A 16,274-nucleotide genomic window follows, 5' to 3' on the forward strand; every position below is an offset into this window, starting at 1 on the left:
TAATGATAAAGGGCTCAGTCCAACAAGAGGATATAACCATTCTAAATATATATGCACCCAACACAGGAGCACCAGCATATGTGAAACAAATACTAACAGAACTAAAGGAGGAAATAGAATGCAATGCATTCATTTTAGGAGACTTCAACATGCCACTCACCCCAAAGGATAGATCCACCAGACAGAAAATAAGTAAGGACACAGAGGCACTGAAAAACACAGTAGAACAGATGAACCTAATAGACATCTATAGAACTCTACATCCAAAAGACTACTATGAAAACCTATATGCCAACAAGCTGGAAAACCTAGAAGAAATGGACAACTTCCTAGAAAAATACAACCTTCAAAGACTGACCAAGGAAGAAACACAAAAGTTAAACAAACCAATTACGAGCAAATAAATTAAAATGGTAATCAAAAAACTACCCCAGTACAAAACCCCTGGGCCAGATGGATTTGCCTCGGAATTTTATCAGACACACAGAGAACACATAATATCCATTCTCCTTAAAGATTTCCAAAAAATAGAAGACGAGGGAATACTCCAAAACTCATTCTATGAAGCCAACATCACCCTAATACCAAAACCAGGCAATGACCCCACCATAAAAGAAAATTACAGACCAATATCCCTGATGAACATAGATGCAAAAATACTCAATAAAATATAGGCAAACTGAATTAAAAAATATATCAAAAGGAAAATACACCATGATGAAATGGGATTCATACCAGGGATACCAAGGATGCAAGGCTGGTACAACATTCGAAAATCCATCAACATCATCCACCACATCAACAAAAAGAAAGACAAAAAACACATGATCATCTCCATAGATGCTGAAAAAGCATTTGACAAAATTCAACATCCATTCATGATAAAAACTCTAAGCAAAATGGGAATAGAGGGCAAGTACCTCAACATAATAAAGGCCATATATGATAAACCCACAGCCGGCATTATACAGAACAGCGAAAAGCTGAAAGCATTTCCTCTGAGATCGGGAACAAGACAGGGATGCCCACTCTACCCACTGTTATTTAACATAGTACTGGAGGTCCTAGCCACAGCAATCAGACAAAACAAAGAAATACAAGGAATCCAGATTGGTAAAGAAGAAGGTAAACTGTGACTATTTGATATGAAGAAGAACTTCCAACATCAGCACTCTCTGGAAGACTCATGCCAGAAGACGATCATCAAAAAACCTCAACAAAGATCCAGGCACTGCTACAGCTGTAGCTGCATTCATCCCACCGGTTCCTGGACTTGCCATTGGAATGAAGAAGGAGATATCTAAGCTGGTTTGTGCATAGGGTAAAACAACAAATTTGACTGGATCTATACTATCGGAACTCTACCAAGAATTAGGAGAAGTGCAAGTTGCAGCACTCCAAAATCTTGTGACTAAAGACTATCTACTGTTAAAAGAACATATGGGATGTGAACAGTTCCCAGGAATGTATTGTTTTAATTTGTCTGATTTTTCTCAAACTATTCAAATTCAGTTAGACAATATCCATCATATCATTGATAAGTTTTCACAAATGTCTAGGTTGCCTAACTGGTTTTTTTGGTTTCACTGGAGATGGCTGGTAATTGTAGGTCTGCTTTGGTTATGTAGCTGTATTCCTATTATGTTAATGCATATGTGCAATTTAATTAGTAGTTTAAAACCTATACATGCTTATGTTACTCTACAAGAAGATATGTCAAAGAAATAATCAATCTTCCCATGTTTTCTGCCGTCTGCTACTTCTATAGCTTTTCTTCTTCCTTCCTAATTACAACCCTTAGGTAGAATTCGTGCCTCATATCGAAATTACCGAGTATCATAATTCTTCCAAGTGGTAAAGATACCTCAAGACAAATGCTGGGCATAGAAGCCACAGGGCATAAATCTGCAAAGAAGTAAAAAGATAACCTTTTCAAACAATATTGCTTCTCTCTCACTTACCAACTTTACATTTCCCTGTATGGCCCTGGTAGATGACTGGTTAGCCAGAGAAGGGTAAGATTCCTCAAGGGAGGAACAACCTAAGACAGGCACAGTCGCAGGGGGGCCATTAGGTGAGAAATTGGGGATCAACAGAGGTGAGGCTTAGAACCTCACCCCCCCGTTTTGAGAGAAATCTTCTGCATCTGTGGATGTTTTGTTGCCCTTGTCTAGCTTGGATTAATACTTAGTCTATAGGCACACACCTGATCATCTACATTTGCCCTCTTACAGCACTAAACTATGTTATCTATCTTTATCTTGCATCTACCTACCAGTTCAGCATTTTATTAAAAAAATTATAATGATAATAATAATAATAATAATAAGGGAGAAATGTGGGATTCACATAGAAATCAAATATAAAAATCAAATGAATATTCATATTTGACCTGATTGTTTATAGTTCATAATGCGTGATCAAAACCAAAAGTTTCTGTGATGACTGCCCTTGCACTGTTCACCATGTAAGAACTTATTCACTATGTATGAACTTGTACACCATGTAAAAACTTGTTCATTATGCTTCAGAAGATTGGAGACTGTTGAGAATTAGGCTTGGGGTTGATTAATGATTGTGCATTGAGTTCCCCTATACAGAATTTTATTGTTGTTAACAACCATTTGGTCAATAAATATTAGAGATGCCCTCTCAAAAAAATAAATAAATAAAAGATAAAGGGATAAAAGGCATCCAAATTGGGAAGGAATAAGTTAAACTACCACTATTTGAAGATGACATGATATACACAGAAAACCCTAAAGTCTCCACCAATACATTATTAGAATAATTGGATTCAAGTCAAAGGATAAAAAAATCAATATATGTAAATCTGTTGCAGTCTTATATACTAGCAACAAACTAGCAGAAAGTGAAACAAAGAAAACAATTACACTAACAACTGCATCAAAAAGAATAAACACCTAGGAATAAACCTAACCAAGGAGGTGAAAGACCTGTACTCTGAAAACTTTAAGACAGTCATGTGAGAAGTTAAAGAAGACACAAGTGGAAATCTATCTCACACTCATGGCTAGAAATAATTCATATTATCAAAATGGCTATACTGACCAAAGCAATTTATAGACACATTGCAATGCCTATCAAAATACCAATGGCATTTTTCAATGAACTAGAGCAAATAATCCTAAAATTTATATGGAACCATAAAAGACCCCAAATGGTCAAAACAATTCTGAGAAAGAATAACAAAGCTGCAGGTATTACACTTCCTGGTTTCAACCTGTATTACAAAGCTACAGTGACTAAAACAATGACACTGGCACAAGAATAAACACATAGATCAAGGGAACAGAATAGAGAACCCAGATAGAAATCCATGCATATATGGTCAATTAATATACAATAAAGGGGCCATGAATACACAATGGAAAAAGACAGTCTTTTTAAAAAATAGTGTTGAGAAAACTGGACAGCTATATGTAAGAGAAAGAAACTGGATTACTGTCTAAATACCCAAAAAATAAACTTGAAATGGATTAAAGACCTAAATGTAAGACATGAAACCACAAAACTCTTACAAGAAAACATAGGCAGGAGTCTCATGAACTTCAGTATGAGAAATGTCTTTCTGGATATGTCTCCTCAGGCAAGGGAAACAAAATAAAAAATAAACAGGTGTGAGTACATCAAACTAAAAATCTTCTGCATAGCAAAGGAAACCCTCAACAAGTGAAAGGACAACCTACCTTTTGGGAGAATATATCTGCAAATAATGTATCCAATAAGGGCCTAATATCCAAAATATATAAAGAACTCATACAACTCAACATCAAAATCCCAAAGAGTCTAATTAAAAATGGCCAAAAGACCTGAAGAGACATTTTTCCGAAGAAGACATACAGATGGCCAACAGGCACATGAAAAGATGCTCCATATCGCTGATTATCAAGGAAATGCAAATCTAAACTACAATGAGATATCATGTCACACCAGTCAGAATAGCCATTATCCAAAAGACAAGAAATAACAAGTGTTGACAAGGAAGTGGAGAAAGGGAGCTTCCTACTCTGTTGGTGGGAATATAAAATGGTACAGCCACTGTGGAAAGCAGTATGGAGTTTCCCCAAAAAACTAAGAATAGAAATACCATATGACCCAGCAATTCCTTCACCTCTGGGAACTTAATGGAAGGAAAAAAAATCACTAATTCAAAAATATATATGCATTCTTATGTTCATTGCAACATTATTTGCAATACCAAAGATATGAAAGCAACCTATGTGCCCATCAACAGGTGAATGTACAAAGAAGATGTGGTATATATACACAATGGAGTGTTACTCAGCCATAAAAAAAATCTTGCTTGATGCGATGACATGGATGGACCTTGAGGGTTATGTTAAGTGAACTAAGACAAAGACAAATGCCAAGTACCAAAATGGATTTCCCTTATATGTGGAATCTAAAAACAAACAAACAAAAAAGAGATAGGCCCATAAATATTGACAATAAATTGTTGGTAAACATAGGGAGGGGTTTGGAGAATGTGTGAAACTGAAAAATCTGTGAAGGGGAACTGGACAGGGGGTGTTCTTGCTAGTTTTTCACTCACCATGCCCCAGGCTTTAGACAGACACACTTTCTCACTTCTGCCTTTGCTTGTAGGTTTATTTTTTCTGCTCTTCCCAATTAAATTCTTTTACTTTATCCAGACCCCTCATTGGCACAGATCCATGTCCCATGGTCTGTGTTTGAAGATACTAAAACTTAATTCCTCTGTTTACTAAATTCAGCAAGGCCATTGCTCCATCCATATTTTCAGGGCAGCCATGACCAGCTTAGAATTTAGCTTGCAGGTTGTTCACTTACTCTCTGTGCATTGGCCCCTGGATTTCCTTTACTTTCCTGTAAGTACACTACATTTAAATGATGTATGCCCTATTTATACTCCATTTATAAGTGTTTTGTAGCAAAAGACCTTTCACACTATTATCAACACTATAGGAAATGTAAATTCTTATCGCTTTTCTCTTTATATTCTCTCTTTAGATATCTCATCCAGTCCCACTGTTTATGATTCAAAATCTGTGCCCCATATTATCATCTCTGTGCAATAGACCTATGTATCTAATTTTTACTCATTGCCATTTGAAAAGCTAATAGGAATCTGAAATGTAATATGCCCCAGAGAGACATACTTCTATCTTCTCCAAACTCCCCTTATACCTTTGTCAAGCCCTTGTCACATCAGCAAGCAGCCTAGTCATTTTTCATTTCCTCACACCTTATATCCTACCTATGAGAAGATCTCATTGGCACTCCCTCCAAAGTTTATCTGAAAATCAGCTATTACCATTTTTCTACTGCAAAAAACTTAATCTATTTCATCATTATAATTTTTTGAATTACCAAATAAGCTGTCATTCTTGTATGCACCAAAGTCCATTCTTCACTAAGCTGCCCAACAGATTTTTCTAAACTGTAAGATGTTTTAAATGGATTAAATGCTTTAACCCATATGCCTTCATCATAGCCCACTTAGGCCTTATGGTGTCTGAGCCCTGTCTGCATTGCCAGCGTTTGCCTCCCTGAAATACCTTTCTTAAGAAACACTTGCCTCCATTTTGTTTCTATAACATACACAAAATTTTATCTATCACAGAGCTTTTGCATGTTCTGTCCTTCTGCTTAATATGTTCTTCCCCAGACCCTCTCAGGGCTGACACATCACCTTCATTCAGGTCTCAACTCAAAGGTTACCTTCTTAGAGACGGTGTCTCTGATGAATGTGCTTACCAAAGCAGAGCCCCCAGTCTGTCCCTAGACCTGTCACTTTCTGGCACATTATCCAGCCTTATCTTCCTCACAAGAGTTGCAGTAAGACTATTTTAAAGATTTATTTATTATTTCAAGTATCTATTTAGGAGAATGTAAATTTAAGTGATATCTCCAGTACCTGAAACAGTATTTCACAGAAAGTAGGTACTCAGGACACGAGTCACACACATACACATGCTTTTTAAGTCAAATTAGTATGTATTTTAAGTTGTGAAATTAATATGTATAGGAAAAAATATTTAAATTCAAATAGAAAGTAAGCTTTTGCAGTTTAAATGCTTTCCATGTTGCAAAATTTGCCTGTTGATCAATGTGACTATGGAGAAATTTACTGAACTGCTCATATCTTATAAAAGTTACTTAACATTTTGTTAAACTTTGCATCTGTACACAGAGCCCCATTATATCTTTCTTGATATTTTTATGGAGAAATTTTGCTATTTTATTTAACACAAAATTGTGATAACTATCTTCATTACACACTGATGTTAATAATTAAATTACATGTAATATACACCCTTTGTGCTGGTGTCTTCAGTTACCACTGCTGTTATACACAGCACTTTCTCCCAGTCCTTTCCCTCACTGAGGTTAATCCTTTCAGTAAGGGCTTTTAGATGGTAACTGCTCTCGAAACTGACTAGCCTGGCATTGTCCTTAAGTGGGTGCAGGACATCAGCCTGCCAGCCACCTTGCTTCATTCAACTCTGGGACAACACCCCAGAGTGCTCTGGGGAGCGGCCGGTGAGAGGTCTACCTGCTGCTGTGACTGTTCTCCCTTGGTGAGTTATCAGGCTTTTGTTTACTTTTTCCCTCAAAGCTCTTCAGGCTTTCTCTTTATGACACTCTCTAATACCAGTGATATGCACCGTGACATGAAATCATTCAGTTCCTTTTGTGTCATTTTGTGTGTGCTTTAGTTAATGCTGAAAGCTCTCACCTGGTTTTTCATATGTACTAATCTTATACATTCTTTTGTTCTTACCTCCTGGGACATCTCAATCATCTTTCAATGATTATTAATTGATTTTTTCATGTTTTCATCTCTTTTTCTCTTTTCTGTGTTTATACTTATTTCCCTAAACATTAACTTTTATTTTCAGCTATGTTTATTTTATTTTATGCTTTATGTCATCTATTTTTTACTTCAATAAAAATGTATGATTTTGTATTTAGAATTTCAAATTGATTTTTACTCTAATGTGCATATTCTTGTTTTAAAATTCCTTTCCCAGGTTCTGTGTTAGTATGTCAGATGTAAATTCATACTTACTAGTTCAGATTTTACTCATTTTAAAAATATACTTCTTTAACATTTACTATAAAGCTACAATAATTAACACAGTGGGGTATTAGCAAAAACTATTCTTTTGGTTTGTGATCTATTTGCTCTGTGAAAGCCAATGTCAGAAGAATGAGAAGACTAGCCACACACTGGGAGAAAATTATTTGTAAAACACAGCTGATAAAAGGGTGCTATCTAAAATTTACCACAAGCTGTGAAAACTCAACAGAAAGCAAACAAACAACCTGATTACAAGCTGGTCAGAGACTTGAAAGGACGCACTTCACCAAAGATGTACACTGGAAAATAAGCCCATGAAAGGGAGGGCCACATCCTGTGTCATCAGGGAAACACAAATCAAAATGAAGAATCACCGTACGCCTGTTAGATCAGCTAAAATTCTGAACACCGACACCACCAAATACTGGAGAGGATGTGGATTGGCAGGAACTCTCATGCACTGCTGGTGGGAATGCAGAATGGTGCAGCCTCTTTGGGAGACCATTTAGTGGTTCCCTACAACACTAAACATATTCTTATCATCCAATCCAGCAACTGTGTCCTGTGGAACTTACACAAAAGAGTTTAAGACTTTGTCCATAGAAAAACCTGCACCACAGGTATTTATGGTGGCTTTACTTGTAACTGCCAAAACTTGTAAGCAGCCAAGATGCCCTTCAGAAAGTGAATGGATAAACTGATACATCCAGATATGGAATATTATTCAAAAATGAAATGAGCTATCAAGCCATAAAGAGACATGGAGGAACCTTAAATGCATATCAGTAAGTGAAAGAATCTAATCTACAGAGGCAACGCACTGTATTATTCAATTATATGATGACATTCTGCAAATGGTAAATTATGGAAATGATAAAAAGACCAGTGGTTGCCAGCGTTTGGGCAGCATATGGGAAAATGAGTAGACAAAGCACAGAGGATTTGGGGAGGCAACAAAAATACTTTGTAATGCCATTATGGTAGATAGTTGCTAATATAAGTTTGTCCAAACCCACAGAATGTACACCACCAAGTGTACCCTAATGTAAACTATAGACTCTGAGTGACACTGTAGTTTATACTGGAACAAATATATCACATTGAAATGGGATGTTCACAGTAAGTAAAGCCGTGCATGTGCAGGGACAGGAGGCATATGGGAATTCTCTGTACTTTCCCCTTAATTTTGCTGTGAACATAACTATTCTTAAAAAAATAAAGTGTTAATAACAACAATCATTTTGTAAACCATAAATACATACAATTTTTGTCAATTATACTTCAATAAAGCTACAAAAAGGTTTAAAAATAACAAATTTAATAAATGTCAATCGTATTTAGTGTTTTCTTAATAGAAGTTTCATATTTACATCTTCTTAATTGAATTTAGGTTTCCTTCTCCAGTGAATGAGATGTTTTTTTCTTCCTATTTTCTAAGTAGTTTGTGTTTTTCATGGCCAAGGAAGCTGTTTCTGTTCATGGATAGTCCATAGGGGTCACTAATTATGTTTCTTCATTCTGCCCTATCACATCCTGGTAAGACTTTATACTGACACGTAGCCTGTAATTATAATTTATCCCACAAAATTTCTCTCATAAAATTTCTAATTTCTAAGAAGCAAATGAAGTGATAAACATGAAAAGTTTGCTAGCCAGTTTAAAGTACTCTTACATTTAACATCTAACTTCTATCTACATGAGCATCATTCCTCGGTTTCAGACCATAAATCCAAGTGACATCCAGACACTTACACTTGAATCATTCCATACACAATTCTAAAGCAAACATATCAGCAGTTTTGCTCCAACCTTTCCTCTTTTCCTCCACATGTTTCTCATTTATTATCTGGTACCACCATCAAACCAGTTATTCAAACCTTAATTTATCCAATTACCATTAAAGTAGTCTTTTTAAAAGAAATCTCACCATACAGATTCTTCAGCAGATTTCCATTGTCTTCAGCATAATCCAATCCCCCTAAAATGATTCATTACCTGACAGTTCCCTATCGTCAAAGTTTTGTCCCTGACTTCCTGCCACATAAAAACACGTGTGAGCTGCATACACTCACAGACACTCAGGCACACAGGCACATAAGTCAAGTCAAGCCCTTGCTCTAAGCTCTAGCCACAGAGCCAGAAGTGCCACTGTACAAATCCGCTACAATCTTACCTGTGTCCTAAGAGAACTATTTTAATGGTAGGTCTACTATTCAGGATCATCATTTTTGGAGCAATATATGTCAAGAATATTTGAACATTCACTAAATATCAGTTAAATTGAAGTCAGATTAAACTGCAAAGAAAAGACCTAACTAAGGTGACGGCTCCTGAATCTGCATGCAGAAATTCAGACTTCAAATGCCAGCAGCCCTGGTGGTTGGACTTCAAGAAAGCTGCTTTGCCTCTCTGAATGCTAAGTCCTCCATTTCTTCCTTAGAAGCAAACAAGAATTATTTAGAAAAAGCAGATTTCAAGCAAGGATGTGTAAATATTCTACTTATTGGTGAGCAAATAAATGAAATTTGAAATAATACTGAAAGTATATTTTTTCATTTATCAAGCTGGAAAAGACAATATACACAGCATTCAATGTTAGCACAGGTGCGTAGCAGAACAAGTCTGTGCATCAGCTTCAATAAATGGTACAGTCTTCCTGGAAAGGTGTTTTAGAGAGAGATTATGAATTTAAAAGTATTACATCCAATCTACTTCTATAAATCTATTTTAAGCTTTAAAAAGCAATGATGCTGGTACATATACACAATGGAATACTATTCAGTCATAAGAAAGAAACAAATCCTACCATTTGTAACAACATGGACAGAGTTACAGGGTATTATGCTCAGGGAAATAAATCAGGCAGGGAAAGAGAAATCCCAAGTGGTTTCCCTTGTTTGTGGAGTATAACAACGAAGCAAAACTGAAGGAACAAAAAGGGGAAGACAGTGTAGCTCAGAGAAGACAAGTAGGGACTCTGTGGCATCTTACTACACTAAGGGACAGTGACTGCAATGGGGTATGGGGGGGAATTCAATAATAAGGGTGAATGTAATAACCACATTGTTTTTCTTGTGGAACCTTCATAAGAATATATATCAATGATACCTTAATAAAAAAAATTTTTTAAAGCAATGATGCTAAGAAAAATTTCTAAACAAAAAATTCACAGTATTCATAAGAAGTCATACAAATGAAAACAACCTAAATATAGATTATGACATGGGTAACTTATATAGACTTTCATACAGATATTTAAAAATGAGGTTGAAATCTGTACAACAGTATGACAAAAATTCTATTACATCAGGTTAGAAAAAAAGTCGGAACATCGGTTCACTAAAAATGAAAATCAGTAATATATTAATTGTGGCTACCTCTATGTATGGAAATGATTTTCATTTTTGTACTTTTTTTGTATTTTCTACAATAAATATGTATTATAATCAGAGAGCTAAAATGATCATACAAGATACTGCTCCTCTGAAAGCACTAGAAATTTTGATAGAATGGGGTTTTGAGTATGTATCATGACTTAGGAAATGAAAAAAAATATTGGGCATATCTAATAACACGAATTGAAAAGCAGAACTCTTCTCAAAAATATAAGGCTACAAATGATTAACTCAACTTTATCCTAGAACTCAAAGATTCTCTACAAATTATTTCCAGAAGAAAATGGCCACCACAGAGTAAAAATAGACAAGACCACAAGGAATAAAGACAGGAAGCATGAAACAGAATAAGATGCAGAAGTAGATCACAAACTACATATACTCAAATTATTAGATGTAGATTATAAAACAACTACATACTATGTTAAAAAGTAAAATATAAGATTTAAATACCTGTATCAAACAGGGAATCATAAAATGACTTGAAAGGTTTGGAAGAAAACAAATAAAATTTAGAAATGAATAATTATTTTTGCATCATTTATACCTAGCTATCTGTCTTGGAAAGTGAGACTTCCCAGTTAAAAATAAGAATGTATGAACTGCTGTGATCATTGGATTTCTGATCATATCCCCAAGCCCTGCCTCTGCCCTTTGCTTGTCTTCCTTGGGAACCTCACCAAAACATGGCAGATCCGAATCACCTACACATCTCTTCATCACTTTCTCATTTTACTAATCTTTCACTAATTCTCTGTTCAGCACTGTGTGATCTGCTATTAAAATCATCCATTTAACTTTTAATTTCAAGCAAAAATTTGAGGGAAAATTAATCAAATGACATCTTAAGATGTAATCTGGGCAAGCACAATGCATGGCCACGGAAATCCTTCCCTACATCTAGGCTACACTCCCACTGCAGGTGACAGATGGTATCAGTGTTCCCAATGATTGGCTGTCTCTCTAAGAGTATTAGACTTCCACCCTGTTGACTTCATGCTTGGCCATAGGACTTGCTCTGTTAATGGAGTGTAAGCAGAAGTAACATTCATCCTCTTTCTGTGGAACCAGCCAGAGCCATCAAGTCATCTCACTAATGTACCTGTGACGTCACAGCAACATGCCCCAGGAAGGTCCTATCCTCTATCCTGGGTCTGAGATGGAGAGAGAGAATGAAGCAGAGACAGGGCAGGCACAGCTGAGCAGTAAAGCAAGTAATAAAATACACCTGTATGCACTTGCCCATGAGCACCGGGGCTGCTCATCACCACGGGATAATCTAATAAGGCTAATAACACTCACACGGTCCTCTGTTCCTCCAGAGGGGCCTCCTCAGAGCTTGCCCAATTTGCAGATTTCCCCCCTCTGGTTCTCTTCCTCAAAAAAATACAATGTAGTAATACTAGCAACTATAATTTTAGGTTATCCTTTAGAAAACAATGTCTCTTTTGCTCTCTTTAAAAAGTAGGCTTAATTTATGGGTAAATTATACAAATGGCTTTATTCTCTCATTTCCTAGGACAAAACAATCAGACACTTCAGCAAACATCCTGCACAATGACCAAATATTAACACTGCCTCCCTCCCCCAGTCCTCCTGCCCTCCTGCAATGATGATGCACAGCACAGATGTGTCAGGCGCAGTGTGCAATGAAGATGATTCTGGGGTGAAGAAAATGTAGTCATGGCCTACATATACCCTCATGGATCTTCCCATCTTTTTGAGACAGACATCAGTCAAATATTTGCAAACACAAAACTGCAGATACAACAAGAGGTATGAAGGAGTTGTATCTGTGCCATATACACACATTGCAGAGGAATTGGATTTAACTGGGAAGTCAGTAAAAGCTTCCCAGAACTGATTCCTAAGACAAATCCTAAGGATAAACAGTAATTGACTTGACAGAAGGAAAAGGAAAAACATTAAAGGAGAAAAGAGCAAAAAATACCACATGGGCTGGGGAGAAAAGGTGGAAAGTGGGAGAAACTGAACTAAGGCCACTGCACTTAAACCAAAAGTAAGAGTGGACCAGGTGTGATATGAGCAAAGGCAAATACGCCTGCCTGTTCAGGGGCCCTTTGAGACACATGACAGAGGGGTTTTTGTCATGACACCCCTGCTAAAATTAATGTAGGCATGGAGGGGAACCAATCATGCTTAAGGGAAAAACAAATAAAAACTACTGCTCCGACCACAGTGTGGTTATGGACTAGGAAGGGGGCTTGGTGATCGCATGTGACCAGTTCTGGAGTCGCTGTGAGTTCACGCGAGACATGATAGCTTGTACCTGGGCACTGGTGGAGTAGCAAAACAGATTGCAAAGATAATTAGTACGTGGAATGTTTAACACTGACTATGAGGGTTGAAACAGAAAGAGAAATCAAGACTGTAGGTTTCTGAGCTAAGAAAACTAGTTTAGTAGTTGTAGGAAGGAACTGAGGGTTGACCAAAGGAGATCACGAGCTTGATGAAACATAGTTTAAAGTATCTCTGAGAGTGAGAGAATATGTCAAAAGGAACTGATATGAGTGAGCATAAACTCCTTATAAGATCATTTTTTTAATATTTTGCTATTTCTAAATGATTCAGAATGATCAAAGAGCAACATTTGCAACAGACATAAACAAAGTGTAAGGTAACGATTAAACACATACACCACATACCACCCAGGAACACAAAATGAAAATGTTTATTGTATTTAACATATTATATATCCTATATAAGAATAAAGATTATTTGAAGAATTACCTGTCATTGATAGAACCTGTTATGGTTTCAATGTCGATCCCAATTTTTCTATTTTCTTCCATCAATTGAGTATATGCTATTGAAATATCTGAAAAATCTTTTGCGACATTAGAAAGGTCAATATCCCATGCATTTTTCTTTAGGAAAAAAATAAAAGAATCATTTACATGTTTGTGTATCTTGAAAAAATTTTGTAATAATGAAATTACTTTAGTTGTATGAGTTCATACTGGGAACAGAGAACAGAGCTCTAGTGGGCAACAGGGAAGGCCAACTTACTGCAGCATAAAAATCGTTAAGTGCTTCCAGATACGCCTTTTCATGACCTTTTTTCTTCCAGACTAAGTTATCATAAAATCGTTTCAAATTATCCAGCTAAGAAAAAACAGACACAAGAAAAATAAATGAATTGTGAAGCTTTCCATTCTTTTGAAAAGAAATAGATTGTATTTCAAATTATGCAGCTAATATAATTTAATATTGATTGTAATGTATAACAGTATGAAATTATACCATAGGGGTTGTTCATTTATGAAAACTGATGTAAGATTCTAAATAAAATATAGCAAATCATAAGCTGATGGACAGTAACCATAATGTGGTTGTTAGGGGGGACCTGATATAGGGGAGAGCATAGTAAACATAGTATTCTTCATGTAAGTGTAGATTAAAAATTAAAAAAAAAAAAAAAAGAAAGAAAGAAAGAAAGAAAAGGGGGATTACTCCTTAACAGGATAAAACTATTGGTAAATCAAAGATCAACGCATGCTTTAAATATCCTTAATGTTGATCACTTAAAGGGTGTCAGATGATCAGATATGGAGGTACTTTTTTCTGATAATATTCCTTTCTCTTAATTAAAAAAAAAAAAAAAAAAAAAAGCAGTTATTGTGTGCTGACCTCCAATGAGTTCTGCACAGTGGTATAGAGGGCATGTCAAAGTGTGGGCAAAGGGTCTGTTTGTTTCTATGCAGAAGATCAAGGCCTAGCTTGGATACCCAGAAAATGAACTAAGATACGATATGAGGAGGAGCTTCCGGCATCAGCACTCTCTGGGGGACTTGTGCCGGGGGATGATCATCAAAAAGCCTCCACAGGGATCCGGACGATGCTGCGGTTGTGGCTGCATCCAGCCCACTGTCTCCTGGACTTGCCATAAGAATGAGGAGGGAGATGTCTAGGCTGGCATGTGCATACAGTGAGACAACGAATTTGACCGGATCTGTACTGTTGGAACTCAACCAGGAGTTGGGAGGGGTGCAAGTTGTAGCACTCCAAAATCTCATGACTATAGACTATCTATGGTTAAAAGAACATATGGGATGTGAACAGATCCCAGAAATGGGCTGCTTTAATTTGTCTGATGGTTCAAGTACAGTTGGACAATATCCATCATATCATAGATAAATTTTCACAAATGCCTAGGGTACCTAAATGGTTTTCTTGGCTTCACTGGAGATGGATGGTAATTATAGATTTGCTTTCTTTATGTCATTGTATTCCTATTATGTTAATATGTGTGTGCAAATTAGTAGTTTAAAACCTATACATACTTAAGGTACTCTACAAGAAGATATGTCAAAGAAATAATCAATCCTCCCATGTTTCCTTCATATGCTACATCTATAGCTTTTCTTCTTCCTTCCTAATTACAACCCTTAAATAGAATTCGTGCCTCATATCGAATTTACCGAGTATCATAATTCCTCCAGGTGGTAAAGATACCTCGAGACAAGTGCTGGGCATAGAAGCCACAGGGCATAAATCTGCAAAGAAGTAAAAAGCTAACCTTTGCAAACAATATGGCTTCTCTCTCACTTACCAAGTTTACATTTCCCTGTATGGCCCCGGAAGATGACTGGTTAGCCAGAGACGGGTAAGATTCCTCAAGGGAGGAACAACCTAAGACAGGCACAGTCGCAGGGGGGCCATCAGGTGAGAATTTGGGGATCAACAGAGGTGAGGCTCAGAACCTCACCCCCCCTGCTTTGAGAGAAATCTTCTGCATCCGTGGATGTCTTGCTGCCCTTGTCTAGCCTGGATTAATACTTGGTCCATAGGCACACACCTGATCATCTGATCATCTACATTTGCCCTCTTACAGCACTAAACTATGTTTTCTACCTTTATCTTGCATCTACCTACCACTTCAGCATTTTATTAAAAATAAAAATAATAATAATAATAGGAGAAATGTGGGATCAACATATAAATCAAGTACAAAAATCAAACGAATATTCATATTTGACCTGATTGTTTATAGGTCATAATGCATGATCAAAACCGAAAGTTTCTGTGATGAATGCCCTTGTACTGTTCACCATGTAAGAATTTATTCACTGTGCAAGAATTCGTTCACCATGTAAGAACTTGTTTGTTATGCTTCAGAAGATTGGAGACTGACGAGAATTAGGCTTGAGATGGATTAATGATTGTACATTGAGCATTGACCCCCCTATACTGAATTTTATTGTTGTTAACAACCATTTGATCAATAAATATGAGAAATGCCCTCTCAAAAAAAATATATATATAGCAAATCAGATATAACAATACTCAAATGAATCATCAAGATAAAAGAATATTTAGTTATAAAAATTGATAATAGGGAATTTAAGCCATAATTCATCACATCAACAAATTAAAGGGAAGAAAAACATCAAGATGGCCAACACTCCACCAACTAGCCATAAGAAAAACTCACTATCTAGTTGTCACAATTTTTAAACTATTACAAGGAAAAACTTCCCAAATATAACATAAGAGCAGAAATTATCAAAATAAACCATATGCCCACTGAACTCAAGAATGAGAACAGATTATCTTTTATCACCACTAATATTACTCATGTTTTGTGAAGGTTTAGCTAAAGGCAACTGGGTAATAAAACCAAATGTTATTAATATAATAGTTAATATGAACAGATATGTCTTCAACTTTAGAAGATATACTGAATACATAGGAAAATGAGATTATTTAAAACTATAATAAATCATTTTGGTAAAATAGATATAACCATAAGGAAATTAATAGCATTATTT

General features: G+C 36.2%; 1 protein-coding gene across 9 annotated transcripts in view; it reads right to left on the reverse strand.

Annotated features, from left to right (window-relative positions):
* CCDC178 (coiled-coil domain containing 178) overlaps positions 1-16,274 on the reverse strand; it is a 568,079-nt gene that overhangs the window by 414,625 nt on the left and 137,180 nt on the right. For all 9 annotated transcript variants that reach the window (XR_012121114.1, XR_012121113.1, XR_012121115.1 and 6 more), the window contains 2 exons: positions 13,513-13,608; positions 13,234-13,370 (listed from right to left, as the gene is read on the reverse strand). Coding sequence is in view for 6 of the 9 variants with exons in the window: in XM_073212734.1 (XP_073068835.1) it covers positions 13,234-13,370; positions 13,513-13,608 (233 nt within the window). In the remaining 3 variants the exon portion in view is untranslated. The remainder of the gene's footprint in view (positions 1-13,233; positions 13,371-13,512; positions 13,609-16,274) is intronic.

The sequence above is a fragment of the Manis javanica genome, chromosome 9 (genome assembly GCF_040802235.1).
Source record: "Manis javanica isolate MJ-LG chromosome 9, MJ_LKY, whole genome shotgun sequence".
NCBI classification, from domain to species: domain Eukaryota; kingdom Metazoa; phylum Chordata; class Mammalia; order Pholidota; family Manidae; genus Manis; species Manis javanica.